This window comes from Mya arenaria, chromosome 9 (assembly GCF_026914265.1).
Source record: "Mya arenaria isolate MELC-2E11 chromosome 9, ASM2691426v1".
Taxonomy (NCBI): Eukaryota; Metazoa; Mollusca; class Bivalvia; order Myida; family Myidae; genus Mya; species Mya arenaria.
In genome coordinates, this window is record NC_069130.1 from 42976586 (window position 1) to 42992768 (window position 16183).

Consider the following 16183-nt stretch of genomic DNA (forward strand, 5'->3'; position numbering starts at 1 on the left):
GTTAGTAAGATTCAATGCATTGTACACATTAATACCAAGTTTATGTCAGTTTTCGACAAACAATTTTCTTGCAAATTGATCATCTTGTGCACAAGAATATGGCGTATTTGTTATGCAACTGGAATGAAATTTTGACCATGATGTAGTTCTGCAAACAAATATTAACGATGATATTGCCAGGTGACCTTTTAATCAACTTTTCAAAGCTACAGCATTAAGACGAATAATTATGTTTGGAAAATAAATATTAAGCTTAGATATTTGGTTTGAAGCATTGTATTATTGTCCTCACCTAAGAGTATTCAAATTATGCTCCTATATTCAAGATTAGGTTCCGATGATTTTCTGTGTTTATAAGAGAAAGGACTTAGTTCTATACTTGTAGTAGACCGAACAATGTCACCGTCCACCAGCACTTTGAGTGCTTTGATTATATATGCAGTATGTTGTTCGTGGTGTTTTGTGTCGTTGTTCCATGTTTCTAATAAATAAGTTGACAATTCTGGGTTAACTGTAACACAGGATTTAATATCGTTGTACATTAAACATTTGCCGTTATATTGGAGTTGGAAAGTTTCACCCAAAGCTCTTCTCCACAGACAGTGTCAAAAGCTTGTTTAAGTTAAATAAACGCACAGAATAACCTATTTGTGTTATTGTTCAAATATTAAATTATGTGGTTTATGACAAACATGTAATCTGATGTCGAGAAACCAGCTCTAAAACCTGCCTGACTTCATGTATTATATTATTGGACCGACATAATATTTTAGTATATTATTTATTACGCAAGTTAGCAATGTTCGCATACAACTAAGAAGAGAAATAGGTCAATAGTTTTCAGGTTTTGAATGAACACACTTACATTTGTAATTTAAAAATAGGATAAATTAGTTCAACAGTCCAAGAGTGAGATATTACATGTTACATGTTCAAAAATCAAGTTAAATAATTTGACACATATGTTCTTAAGCACATCAAAGGTATTGTAATATGTTCATTTGTTATTGTTCCAAAAAGATACATATAAGCTCATATTTATATGCCAATTCATATAGTTCTAATTCGATATCATTAAAAACGTCTTCAACAGAGTATAAAGAATATTCAGGAGGAATTTACACAATGCCACATAAATTATCTGACTTAGAATTAACATTCGCTGTGTCAAAACTAAACTATAGAATCAATTTACAATCAGTGTCAATAACATGTACATACTTAGATATACTTTGTTACACAAACAGAGCTAAGCCACGCGACTTTCGGTAATATAATACGACATTTCGTCTGTTACTTGTAAAGATCATTTACTTTTGTTTCTTGCAAGCCGATTTTATTATGCTGCTCAAAATGTCGTTAAATTCAGGACATTAGTTTGGGTTCAGCCTACAGACATTTAAAGATAAAAGGCGCAAACAGTTAAATAATTCAACTAATCCATCAAATTAACCAAAACTATAAGGTGGTTTTAACCAATTATTTGTACAGATGTAGTATAGCTATTTGTATAATAATGGTCATTATAACAATAATGTAAGTAAAGTGTATAAAAGGAATTACAGGATAATAAGTAGGCACACATATTCATGAACAAAAGGTTCCAAACATTCCTTATAACCAAATATTCACTCTGATTGTAAATATAAAACAAATTAGCAATTGTCGTGTGGTCAACAGACAGATGCACAAAATCACCACTGTATATCTGGTCAGAGATTATGCATGACTCTCCGTGCCTGTTCTCTAAGCAGGACTCCTCGATTGCCGGAGGTTCCTCGGGGGTCTCGATTGGAAACGGCGAAAGTTGAGCAGACGATATGTGATTGTAATGTACGTTATTTGTAGATATTGGCGGTTCAGTGCAACTTATCTGAGATGCGGAGTTGTGCGAGCGCTTGAAGACCAATTCCTGATCAGGGGGAGAAACCCCTTTGCGTTTGTGTAAAATGTCCGGATCAATTGATTCGTGGTTTCATTAGTCGACAACAGTCGACGTACCTGATACAGCGACTCTGGGTCGTAGAAGCTTTGCTGGCCCCTTGACTTTGCTGGCCCGAGGGTTTGTGTTCAGTTTATGACGAGTTAATGTGTAGGCGGGGATCTTGGGGTCTGCGGCGTCTCTTGTCCGAATAAAGGTTGCCCGAAGTGGGGACTGGAACGCGGACCGTGGTACTAGTTTTTTGGTCGCAATGTTGGTTGATCGCGCATGCCAAGTGCAGACAACTGGTGGACTGAGCGCGAAAAAGTCTTTGTTTCGGGTTTATACAGCCAACTGTTTACATACAGTCTGTCTCATACAGTCGAGACCTTGTTCCCCGTATTGTCAAGCTAATAGGTAAAGCACTTAAGCACTCGCTCAATCAGATTTCGAGATATAGAGAAAACGATTTTACCATTTTTCCAAAGTAGTTTTATGTAAATAAAAGTAAAGCTAAACATAGTCTTACGTCTGCATTACAATATTTCTCAGATATCTGTATTTTTGAACAAATTACGAAATATATATTCCGAAGTATCATAAACACATATCATCGGTCGACGTTCATTTGACCTAACAATACCGATAAGACAAATCAACTCAGGCTTTCCGGAGAAGGTCAGGAACGCAACATTTGGGTTTCAGATTCAAAAATAGTTTTATTGGTCAGATAAGCCGCCTACCATGTGAGAAAGAAAGCGAAAACATATGGCTGGCACCAAAACAGTTTTATCTGTTTTATATATAAAATACTCAAAAATCATTTTGATAAAAAAAACTGCCACAGAGCGCTTGCTTGAATCAAGAAAACAAGTTGTTAATCAATGTTAGAAATACTTCTTATGGCCAATTTCAGTTTGGCTTTTATTACGTTATTTGTTATAAAAGGTGATATGGAGACTCCAGTGTTATACCCTAGCCGGTGGAAAAGGGACAGTTGGACCATTGAAATGGAGCTTTAATGGCGTTGAATTGCTTAATAGTACGACCTCAACTCCTTTTATCAAAATACGGTAGTTATAAAACGTTCCATCATCATTACGCTTATCGTTGAAAAACCTTTTCAACGAACTCAATTTTATTAGTGTTGTAAATGCTTGCTGATGAAGTTGTTTACTGAATACGGATAGAAGTTAATATTACTATTGTTACAAATAATATAAGTGAAGGAGCTATGTGATTAAGCCGTCAATTTATGGTCAGTTGAATATTGGTGAAAATTGTAAAGCCGGAAGACTCACTTTACAGAATAACAATTCTGATAATGTTCGCATATATACGTCTTTATAAATTAAAACTTTACTAAACCAACTAGCTTAAAGCTGAATATTTCAAACGTTAATATATAAAATAAAATATCAAAGAGTTGTGCCCGCTTCCCGCTAAGAAATAAATGAGCAAACACTGTATTTATCGTTGTAATCAAATAAGCATCTACACCGAATTCTGCGTTAAACATACAGTTTAACAAAGAGGCTGCATTCCGAATAATTTTAAGTGTTTAAATTCTGTTTTACATAATCAAGGCTCTTGAGTCTCTCTCGAAAATTGTGTAAAACGTAACTGAAAACCACAAGTCCTAACTAGGGTTTACATACTTTACTAACTGATTTAGATGAATTTAAAATGTGTGTAAAAAACTTTTGTTCATCGTAAACAGTAGTTTGTTATACATGTATTATACCAACATTATTTATGAACTTCAATATTTCTGTATCTTATTCTTTAAAATGTGACTGACTCCTTTAAGAGAAGATTCTTAATCACAACACTCTCATACGGCTGTTGAACCTAGTTAGATATATCTTTATTGGTGAAAAAAATGTATTATAAATCGTATTATCTGTTTATAACATTATTTCAAATGAATAGAAAAAGCGTTTAACAGATGAGAATAACGGGAACTTTACCAGATGGCAAGTATTATTGAACGTTACAAAGATGGTTGTAAAGTTGTCATAACATTTTGAAACCACACGAAATCATTCGAAAATGGTTATTTGGTATTATTAAACAATAAGAGGCCTACTCCAAAACTGTCGAGTACTCCACCTGGTCTCCTTCTCGTGTCGTACTTATCACGCCTTGTCGCGTGGTTAGGGTATATATTCAGGGCCTGCTCAGTTCATTTCAATCTTCCAAAGATGGCTTTCACCAGCATTGTTGTTATTGCTGTCGCTATTGGTGAGTTTTTATACGATTTTCATGCTTAAAATATGATACTGAAGTTTCAGACTTATAAATGTATTTCTTGTTTTTTTTCCCTATCTTATGAGGAGATTCATCGTCAAAACAAAAACTTATTATCAAATAAAGCGGAATATATTTTCAAAATTTTGAGAAAAAAAAGAATGAAATTGAAATTGAAACAATATGCTGTGATGTGTTGGGTATTACATCTGATGTGTTTGGTAGATAGTTTGAGTACAGTTGTTTTGAAAATCATCCAGTCAATATTTGTCAAATATATTTATAATTAAGTTTAAGAAATACATAATGAAGTGTTGAGTCTTTGAACGGAATTTAGGTTTATGTTCATGTGTAATTTGAACGGAAAATAAAGTATTTATAACCAAATCTGGTTTCTACAGCATGTATGTGAACTGCTCAATCAAAGCGTACATGTATCTTATTATAAACCTACGCACACTGAGTACGATAAAGGTAAATTGTGATCAGATGTGAATCAAATAAAGTACCCGTGTTCATATTGAAACCTTAGGAAAATGACTAAAGTATCTTAAGGTGTACCATCTTCTATATTATGCCAGGGTAGTGTATTTGATGCTGAAAATAGGTAGACCATTATAATGTAGGAGGCATGGCCAAACTACCAAGTGCGGTTTGCGGTGGCACACTGCATCTAAGCCGGTCAATGGGCCCATCTAGCGGATCCAGGATCATCAATGGAGAACAAGCGAGCCCCGGGGAGTTTCCCCACCAGGTCACCCTTCTCAGGGACGGCTACCACACTTGCGGCGGCTCCATCATAGCCAACGGCTGGGCAATCACTGCCTCCCACTGCGTCGACGGACAGTGAGTGAACAATACGATGTATTATTCCCTCCCTATGGGTGATAAAGGCCTAAAACATATTGAATATGTAATGACTTTTTGCGTAACCATTTACATTTCCATTCAATTTTGAAGGTTGACTTTCGTTCAATTAATTGTTAAAATATAACTCAGATCTGCTTAAAGTGAGAGAATTGTCCAAAGAAACGTCTTTATTCTGACTCCGTCAATTCGAAATGTGTTTCAGAATGGCAAGCTCATTGGCTGTAGTGGTCGACCTCCACAGCTTCTCCAATCCTGGTAACTACCTCTTGTTTGATGTCGCCGAGGTCATAATGGTAAGCATTTACACGTATACCTTCATTTAAAAGCAAGCAAAAGCAATTTGATAACCAAAGAACAAGTTTACATTGCAGCGTGTTTGTTGATCCTTGTAATACTAATTGATTTAACTGTTTGGCGTGTCCCATTGGTTTATACTTATAAGAAAATGATGTTTTGTTTTATGAACGGAGCTTAAATTCGTGTACACTTTTTAAAGGAAATTATATTTACCTGAGAAAATAAACACAGTTGTAATCAATCGTTTCGAGTGTGTTACATCTCGAATTATATAGAGTTAAACTTTATAGATATATTCAAACATTTTAACAATTATCTCTATACTAATCTAATCTTGTCAGATCACCTTTGAAATTGTCATGTCTATCTGTGTTTTGTGACGTCATGTATCCATGCGTCTTATGACGTCATGTTTCAGCACAACAAATACAACACTGGTCCAGGAGGCTTTCCGAACGATGTTGCGCTCTTGCGTCTTAACACAGTAACTCAAACTGCTGACATCACGAAGAACATCATTGAAATTGCCCCTACTGGTGCCGATTATTCGGGGCAAACGTGCACTATTTCCGGATGGGGAGTCGACGGTTTGTTTTCTTTTTTTCACAAAGTTAACGTCTCTGTCTTTTTCAGGGAGTCTCTATTTAATATTAACGGTGACAAAAAATGACACAAGATATATATCTAACGCTTAATTAAACGAGTCATTGGTTTTTGTCATCACACGACTCTGGTACTCCGATCTCAATCGGTTAATACGTAAACCGTGTTATCTAAAATTAAAAGTTGGTTTTCGTGCAAATATCTTGCATACTTTATGGCGTCAATCAAATACATACAAAGAGAAACTCATTAAATATATTGGGTTGTTTTGTTCACAAGACTAGAATAACTGAAAAGATATCCATGACTTTTTAACCCCACATTACAGCAAAAACCTTTTTAGGCAATTATTACAAAATAAATGTTTATTTGTACTAAAGTTGTGTATGTTTTTTTAATAAGTCTACAATGAGTTATATAATTTCTATTTTCTGCCGAATCTTTAATGTGGTTTATATAGATTCCAGTGGTGTATTTTGATTTATAAAATGCTTTCCAATGGTTTATTGAGCTATTGATTTATAGCGAGTTATGCCATGCTGTTCAGTGAAATATCAAGATTCATTAGTGGATTAACAGCAGTGAAAATATCACTGCAAAATATGGAATGAGAATATCAATTCTAAGAACTACTTTTAAAATCCATTGTATCAACCTTTATTTTTATGAAAATTAAATACTTCCGTACCAGTACATATTTATCAAAGTATTACTTAGATATAAAAAATGCTTATGTTTAAATAAGGATTTTTTTAAATACACACAACTTACCATTTATCAGGAAATTGATAATGTTTTAAGCTGATTGCTCCTATCTGTGCGTTCGTACAAAACATTAGCTTGAATATCAATTCGATGTTATGTCATCTAAATCCCAGTGTGTGTATACCACGTGATAAATGACGTCATACATGCTACGTCGGAAGGCAAAATTTGCTTAATATGAAGACTTAAATCAAAGATAACTTTTCATTTACAACACCAATTTAAATTAAATAAAGGGCAGACTATGCCGCTTAAAGAGCCCCGCATTTGTTGTATTACCAAAATTTGATGAAGTCATTAGTTTTATCAAGCACTTCGACAAACCTGTTTCCAAAATAATGTTTTGACAGTGATCCGTCAGACGGCCGTATTGTGGAAAGGTTTGTCGAAGAAAGTAAAACCTCAATGAAATTCTGGTAAAAGACCGAAGGTGGGGTTCCGTAAGCAGCGTAGACTGCGCTATGTTTCATTTAAAATGGTTAAGAAATAGTGAAGTTATCTTTGTTTAAAGTCTTTTTTACAAATCAAACTCATGCCTTCCGCCGTTGCATTTATGACGCAATTTATCACTTGGTATACACCCACTGAAATCCTGTCGTTTCAAACTCTCTGATTTAGTAAACGAACTTCCCGTAAATGCACACAACGATTAACTGATAAATTAAATTATCCCACCACACGTCAAAATTCAAAACCGAAACGTGGTCCTTACATTTCATCTGGAAAGCGATCGGTCTAGGAGCGAATCAAACTGATCCTTGAGGGTGATTGATTATCCATGTATCATGACACCATGTATCAAAAACAAATTCGAAAACTTAGAAAAATGTTCATCTACAATTTGTTTTGATCACACTTTCGCTATTTCAAATATTTCTTGAGCAAACGGGACCAACGTCAATATATTCATTCTCTTTTCGATTTTGAAAACGTGAATAAACGGTTGCTATTCGAAACATAAATGCATGAATACAAATTTGTTGGTGATAGCTTATAAATTGTTTGCACTGAAACAGGTGTAAATACTAAACTTTTAAAAATAAACCACTTTTTTAATTAGCATTTGCTACCCGGCTAACCGTCGGACGCCCCTTACAACAAGTATTCATTGAAGATCAAAACTGTGCGTTAGGCTTGTCCCAAGAGGAGTCGGAGAGCAAAGGCTTCTTACAAAAAAGGTTTATTTTTAAAAAAAAAAATACAATTTCAATAAATCTCTGCAAAAATCAAAAAGAAGATGTGGTGATACCAGTGCAAGAACGAATTTTATTTCAATCGTGTTCATAGAAAAGTTATATTTTTACTCTTGACTTTGCCACGAAAAATATATTTTCTATGACACTGGTGAAATTAGATACGATAATACTCTGAAATCAAGGAATATTCTCTCTTTATTGAACGCCTTTCGGTAGCTAATATCAATTCATAATACACTTTTTATCAATTTACATGGCTTAAACATATGTTGCCCCTGGGTTATCAAATACTTTCCATTGCTTCCACTGCCATTTCACTGTTTTATGCAATAAAAATATCACTTTTAATATTTCACTGTTCTAGCCCGTTCTAATACAAACAATAAAGGTTTGTCTCATTCAAAAACGCAATATAGTTCATATCGTAAACACTAAACATTAACAAATAATAAAGTGTATTGTGTGTGTATTGCGTTCATGTATTAGTTTTTTGAGATATATTTTGATTTCCAATAAAAATAAAACAAGGAAAATAATATATTGAATAACCGTCAATGTTTTGAAGGATCCATTGTCGTTAAATGCTGAATCGCGGCTATAAAATATCGCCTCAAACTTCATCCACTGCGTAGTTGTTGTGTTTTTCTGTTCGTTTTGGATAATTTCTTAAGTGTCTTAAATGTGTTTTAGTGGTTGTTGAAAATAGTGGTCGAGTGGCACTCACAACTTATGTCAGCTCACATTTTAAAAAAAAATGTTTTCATACTTTAGAGACATAGTATGCTTCTGACGGACCTCCCAGCCACTTTATTTGATTTCCAGAGAGCGGAAGTGGAAGTTCTGTGTTATTGAAGGCGGATGTAACGGCTCTCACAAAGACTCAGTGTCAAGACTACTGGGGCACCACAAACATCCTCGACCAGCACCTGTGTGTAAAGGGCTACGAAACCGCAAACGGGAGTGGCTCATGCAATGTAAGAATGTTTTTCATTTTTAATATTTGTACTTCAGAGTAGTTCTGTCGTGCATTTGGACACGAACCCAGACGCGCACATGCACGTACGCGTACACACCTTACAATAAACATTTATAAAACCATTAAATTAAGTTTATGCCCCATAACGTTTGATCTTCGCTGTAGCCAGTATTTCTGACTTCAAAGTTTAGTGTAAAGATATAACGACCAACATCAGAGGTAGAGGATCTTTATATTTTGCTAAACCATCAAAGTGGATGCAAATTTCATCATTGTTCCTTGCACTTAAATATTCAGAAAATATATTTTGCACAGACTCGTATCTAGACACACGTGCACTTCAGCGGTAGTGTGCTTTACATTTCACAAAACGGTATACGAAACAATAATCTATATAGAGGGGTTTTAATTGTTTTAAACATGAACTTCATTTAGTAAAATTGTGAATAAAAAGTTTGATGAAATTTTGTTTCAAGAGTTCATGGTGTTCTCCTTTGATTACCCCCTAAATAATCCTATTGGTTGAGATTGAACACTATGCTTAAAGACTGACAAACCATATCTAAATTTATCACTTAGCGCGACTTTTACCTTTCAATTGAACAAAATTATTGCCCAACTTATGTATCTAGATTTTATGTTATTGTGTTTTATGTATTTTGTTTTAAGGGTGACAGTGGTGGACCGCTGGTTTGTCAGGGAAAGCTCGCAGGTGTGACGTCATGGGGCCGCAGTGGTTGCCATGTCGGCGGTGTTGTGACACACCCGAGCGTCTATGCCAAAACGGCTTACTTCCGTAGCTGGGTGAATACCAACTGTGGAGGTTGCATCGCCTAAGCAGCTCTGAAATTGCCGTCATATAATTTCGAATAACGACTTTGATTGAGAAAATAAATTTTCTTTGCACCTGATTTTGAGTTGCTATTTTACATGTTTAATGAGTACCCATTTTATTTGCCATGTATAAGGGACAATGGGGTCTGGACCCTTATAACATTCAAAAACAGTACTATTGCATACTATGGACACGCATATACCAAGTCACAAAATAACACATTTAACACAAATGTTAAGTCATTAAGTGTAGCAGTACCTTTTGAAATGTTGCTAGGTAGCCAACGTCTATATAGAGTACATTTGTAAAATGTCTGAGATGATATATAATACCTTCGAAAGAAAAAAGTGACACTAACAAATCAGCATATAGAATGTACTTTCTAGTGCTGTTTTATAGTGAGATTATTGTTAAAATTAATATGAAAATCGTTTAATTTTTAACCAAATTAAACTATTATTTTACCCCTGAAAGCAAACTGAGTAAAATAAAGCAACGGATGCATACCAACAATAGATAAATAAATAACGGCTAAAATTTACATGGATGACATATATGAATATATTAGTGATAGGTGGTATAAATCATAAGCAATATTTGACTTAGGTCGATAAATATTTATAAATGTACTGGTGTGAGTGCGACTGAGTGAATGGAGTTGTAATTAAGGAATAATGACGATTATACCTATAAGTACTATTGTTTGTCATCATCATATCATCGCCACAGTTCGAAACAATGTACTTATGTCTTGGATCGAATACCTTCAATATGATTCCATCAATGCCCTTTTGATTTTTTCAGTTACATTTCTATTACAGCAAATCGCCACAGATTCCGGCTAGAACGCTAAAGAAAAATGCAAAATCTCGGCAGCGGAATCAACACAGCGTCCTATATTCGAGCATGTGTTCACATGACTTAATTTCCCAGAATATCATTGCAAAGTGGGTAAAACGGAGAAATACAAATGCGTCGATAAATGATTATTCTTATATACAGTATCTCATTCATTCGATGAATAAATATGATTGTTCGTAGATTTTAGTAACCGGGTATTCGATATGTATATAGCGGTCTTATACTGTCTAGCAATACAGCGACGCTGTATAGTGTTCGCCTGCATGGCGAGAGGTTGTGGGTAGGATCTCGACAATAATAACATGTCCATGTGTGCAGTCTGATTATTTTAGCGCAAAAGGTAAACAACTCACGTTGCACGATTTGAGTCAAGGACATTCAAAATTGACCTAAGTCTCCGAAATTTGATGACAGATTTGAAAATGGAGTGGAAATTTTAACCGGGTGTTCGATGTATATAACATACTGACTAGATTTAATTACGAAGCGGTAAAGTTAGACCGCTTATATATAGAGAGAGGGATCCTGGAATGGAATAACATTCTGTGCATTTTGCTTTATGTCGTAACCCAATATTACATTTTGACACATAAAGCGAATCCGTGTTAACTCAAAATTTTGTTTTATTTGCAGACACATACGGAATGTGATTTTAGTTATTTTCTACATAACGAATATAATATGACGCACATGCAATATATCACATATATGATTGGAAATGTCATTCATCTTTTATTATTATTTCTCATTTCGTCTTTATTATATCACATCCTATTATATTGTATCTTATGTTCAAACAAATGCTCAGTATTGGCAGCCGTTAATTATTTGGTTGGGACGTGTTTCACTATAGAATACATGTACTCTAATTTTGCTAAAGATCATCTACGTTAATTTTATAATTATTATTTGATAGACAAATATAATCTCGGAACTGATTGTTTAGCTCATTTTAATCAAATATTAAAATCAGTAACTTATATTTCATAATAATTCATAAAACGGATTAGATAATTAAAAGCTAAAACCAAAATAACAGTCCTTAATGATCCTGAACAATGCATGACTATATTCTTCTAATGATTATAAATATGATAATAACTTGTGATCAAGATAACCCAAATTTGGTATACATTCCGTGATAAGCCTGCGCCAATCTGTTATATTTATATTTAATATCTAAATGAAAAGTAGACATTTGCTTGTTTGCTATGTTGTAGAACTATATTAAATTACGTTCTGTTTACGTTCATTTTGGTACTAATAATATGAGCCGTCATTTGTTGACTTCCAGTTTTGTTTAAAAAAAGTATTGTATTCACTGGAGAATAACCTCTGTCGAAAGCTAAAGGTATATTTATATTCTGTCATTTTCATTTGTGTTGTTTGTTTAAATAAATGTTTATAACTAGTTTGTTTATCATTCTCCTCTTTAAGAATGTTGTCACTTCATGGTGCAAATGATATAATTGAATGGTCACAGCTCCGAATATGCAAACAACGCAGAGTCTTTAAACGTTCTTGTTACCCTATAAATATCATTGATAACACAACGGGCTCTACAGGGAGATGTATCCGAGCTGCGCTGAGTGACCACAACGAGGAGATAAGTAAATGTAAGGCTGAATGCGGCTCGATCTAAAACGTATGCTACTAACCAATGCACACCATGATGTTGATCCGACCAGACAAGAAGAATGCAGTGGGTTGTGTAGTTGAATGAGTCATTGTTTGCATGAATAAGCAAGTTCTGGCGTTCAATACCACTCTGTTGATCTGATTGCTAAACTTACGAGAACAGTTCAAACATAAGATGATGAGGCTAGCCATGGTTTAAAGTCTCAATACATGCTTTTCATCGTATGAATAAACTGTTTACTGTCTTCACTTTATAATTGTAAATCAAGGAATGACGTCAGCAAAATTTCATAGCTACTTCCGTTGTTGGCAAAACTATATAAATAAAAACACTGTGATGTCAATTTATGATATATTGTTACATGAAAACATATGAATGCAATAAATATCGCCATGCTATTAAGGTTGTTGCTGTATAAATTTCAACCAGATTTGGAATTTATACTCTTTACGATTCATATTCTTGTATTTCGACAGTAAAAAATCTTATTCAGGCACAATAAATGAGCTTTTTGAATTTCACATTTGAATTTCCTGCATTTCCCCTTCAAATGAATTCCTTTATCACCACAAACTAGTAAAACCCATGCCAATATATCAATTCGATTTTTGTTTATAAGCCGTACCAAATTGATGTTTTGTTTCGCGAAATTACGGCACCTATGTTTTTGAACGTGTATTTTGTTTGTGCGACCGCACCTTTTTTATCGCCAGCCGAATTTTTTGTCCTACACAGCTTTTGTTTGTGTTTTTCCTCATAAATATGAATATCTCTTTTGTTAAATAAAACACAAACCTACAATATTAGAACCATTCATGTCATTAATTTGCAGAGGGATTAAAAAAGTATCACTTAAACTAATTCCACATGTTCTCGAAAGTTTAGTGAAATTAAATTGCACTGATTTACAATAACGTTGGATAAGAGTGTTAAAGAAATGATAAAATTCAGTTATTAGGTTTAATCGTAGAAGCACTGGGGATTTACCTATTAGTTTATTATTGCTTGTTTTATTCTTAAGATTCCTCAAGGTAATGCATACTTTGATAAGATCACCATTTACGTTCCTTTTACTTTATTCGGGATTGTTGGGATAAGAGTGAGGTTGTCCATACAAACAAGTTTAACCCCCCAGTAAATATACATTTTACTGACTGTTCCAAGGCGGTACTTAACAATACTTGATGTTCACCACTATTTTTGGACGGTGCCCCTCAGGGCCCGTCCTAAGTAGGCACATCAGCCGATCCAACTACCAGCCAAAGCACGCCAGTGCGCTCAGTAAATAGTTCGTATCATTATTTTGAATACACAACTGATTTAAATTGGCTGTTACATATTTTTTTTTCTAAAATATCTGGGCGAATAGTGAGAGAAGTGGGTCATGTATTATTTATTGACAATTGGTACTCAAATCAAATATTTATATTGATAAATCATTTCGCCAATATCGACAACTACATGGAAATAGTTCCACTACCTTAATACAAAACTGCATTCGGAACTCCTCGGCCATTTTACTGTATCGATAAAAATGAATCCGTAAATGTTTCGAAATGAATACTGAAGTACATTGTTGCTAAACATAATTAATTCAATACTTTGATCTATCGAAATATTTTAAAATATATATCATACTGTAGACTCTTTAAGTAGAATCATCAAAATATGATGTGTTAATAGCATGACCCAAAATGACCCGGTTTATCCAAGATGGCGGACGAATCAACACATGTCCGTGGAATTTCCGATGTCAAATGGGATTAAAGGCATCACACTAGAGTTTGACAATGTATTGTTAGTGCTAAAAAGGAGAATTAAAAATAATTAATTGAATAACATCATCACCTTGTGTTCATATTGGCTGAATTTAACGCAATACAATTAATGACTGAAATACATCTGATGAAAGGTCACCCAATACTTAAAGTAAGTTGCAGTAAAACACGGAAATACAAACTTAGTGAAAATCCAAAAAACAATGACGTTGTTTTGCTTCGTGCCATTAGTAGATGTTAATAATTGTTGCAAATATTGATGTGAAAAATAATGATAATAACTCGAAACAACTTGCATCTGCGTCACAGTTGTCATCTTTATGCATAAAACATATTACAGTACAGTAGGGTATTTCAGATTTTCTGTAAAATTGTGATATTAATGCACCAGTCAATTGTAACCACGGCCACCCCAGGTCCGGGGATATACGGGGAATAGCCGGTGAAATGGGTAGTGTTTATGCTTTTCAGGTGGCCCCGCATTGCCGGGTGAATGCGGTGGTTTTGTCTGCTTTAAATATAGCGTGTAATTGGCCTTCCCTAGAGTCCCCGGGGTGCAGGGACTTTGGTAGGGATTTTACCAACTGTTCGTCCCCGCATGGCATGGAATTTAGCCGGTGTTGGCTGTACTGAAAGTCAAAGTCCCCGCTATTCCCAAGATCTGGGGGGTGGGCGTGGTTACAAATGACTGACCAGTGCATAATTTGGTTCCCTTTATGCCATGTTGATCTGATTCATACCATAGTAAAAAAAATTCTTCAACTGTAACAACACTTCAATATCGAACACTGCATTGCAAAATAGAAACACGAATGTTTCACATAATTTATCTTGAGCAAATATCATTGTTTAATAACACAAGTGTGTAAAATTACACAAGTGTTTCATTAAACACTTAAATTCCGATCAGCTTCTGTCAACATAGCATTGCCATTTTGGAACTATCTAGCTGATGCGCGTCATCTTGAAGCTCAATATACATCAAGTCGAAAATTATAGATGTGTTCACTACGTGACGTGCCATATCAAAAATGGTAGAAATCATTCAATGTACAATTATTTGAACTAAATAAACTTAGTGCTTGAAATGTCATTCTTGGCTAGGAGAAAAAGTTGGATGTGGACATGAAGACTCGCCAAAACAAAACTTGTCAAAGACTCTGAAGTTGCTGTTTATTTGGACTAGTCACGTATTAAACTTTTCAACAAGATAAAGTTACTATAAATGATCCTGGCATTTGGACACGGAGCTAGCCTGTCTGTATTATCTGGACGGTGCTAAGCCCCTGGTGAGCCTTAAATGCCTTGATTTGAAATCTGCCACTTATTATTCTCTATCATTGACTTCACATTTTTCAGGTAAGTGTAAATTAAAGTATTTTCTTGTATGTTAAAATTAACAATGGTAAAAGATAATGCATAACTTAATTGTGCATGCTGGAGTATAAGTATCTTCCATGGCCGAGAGTGTAAGATAGGTTCATTCCGACCCGAGCGTAGGGTGTTTTGCGGAAACGAGGTTTACCGAGTTTCCGCAAAACACCCTGCGCGAAGGTCGGGATGGACCTATCTTACACGAGCGGCTATGGTAGATGCTTTTTCTCCCACCTCATCTAACAAAATTAAGTAAAAATGTATTTTTTTGCCGGAACTCTTTTGTGCTTAGTGAAAATAATTGGGTACGGATATGCAATAATTCGTGGTTGTCATGGATATTCGCGCAGTGATTCAGAGTATGTATATGGTCTTATCGGTCTTTAAATAGTTCTAAGAAGAGTGAAGCATTATTTCTTGAAAGGTGCGTAAGAACTGTTTTCTGGTGACATTTAAAGCGAGAAATAATTAACTCGCGTTCTAAATATTGCCACCAGACAAGGTTTCTATGATGCGCTACAGACGACAGTCTTCAACAAGGGAGGTAATTACAATTTGGTGACCATTAAAAGAAGTTCCATACGGGCATTTTATCTTCCCCCGTGGGCAAGATAAGAATTTCTAGCATGGTTGAATTAATGGATCTACTTATCTGAGGTGGGAGAAATATCAATATTGTATACATGTATATAGCTTTACGGATATTTACAGTGTTTAAATAGCCCAAAAGGGTCTTACTCAATGAAAAAAAATCCAAATACTAGAATGCAGACAGGATTTTAACATTTTTTGGCAATTAATTAAATTCAAGGGCGTAG

At 34.7% G+C, this 16183-nt stretch overlaps 1 protein-coding gene across 1 annotated transcript; it reads left to right on the plus strand.

Moving 5' to 3' along the window:
* The first annotated feature begins 4824 nt into the window (after positions 1 to 4824).
* On the plus strand, positions 4825 to 9789 carry LOC128203602 (fibrinolytic enzyme, isozyme C-like). Its single transcript, XM_052905088.1, has 5 exons — positions 4825 to 5017; positions 5244 to 5334; positions 5757 to 5925; positions 8725 to 8876; positions 9548 to 9789. The coding sequence occupies exons 1-5, from the start codon at positions 4857 to 4859 to the stop codon at positions 9713 to 9715; spliced, it is 741 nt and encodes a 246-aa protein (XP_052761048.1). The 5' UTR covers positions 4825 to 4856; the 3' UTR covers positions 9716 to 9789.
* Positions 9790 to 16183: the final 6394 nt, after the last annotated feature.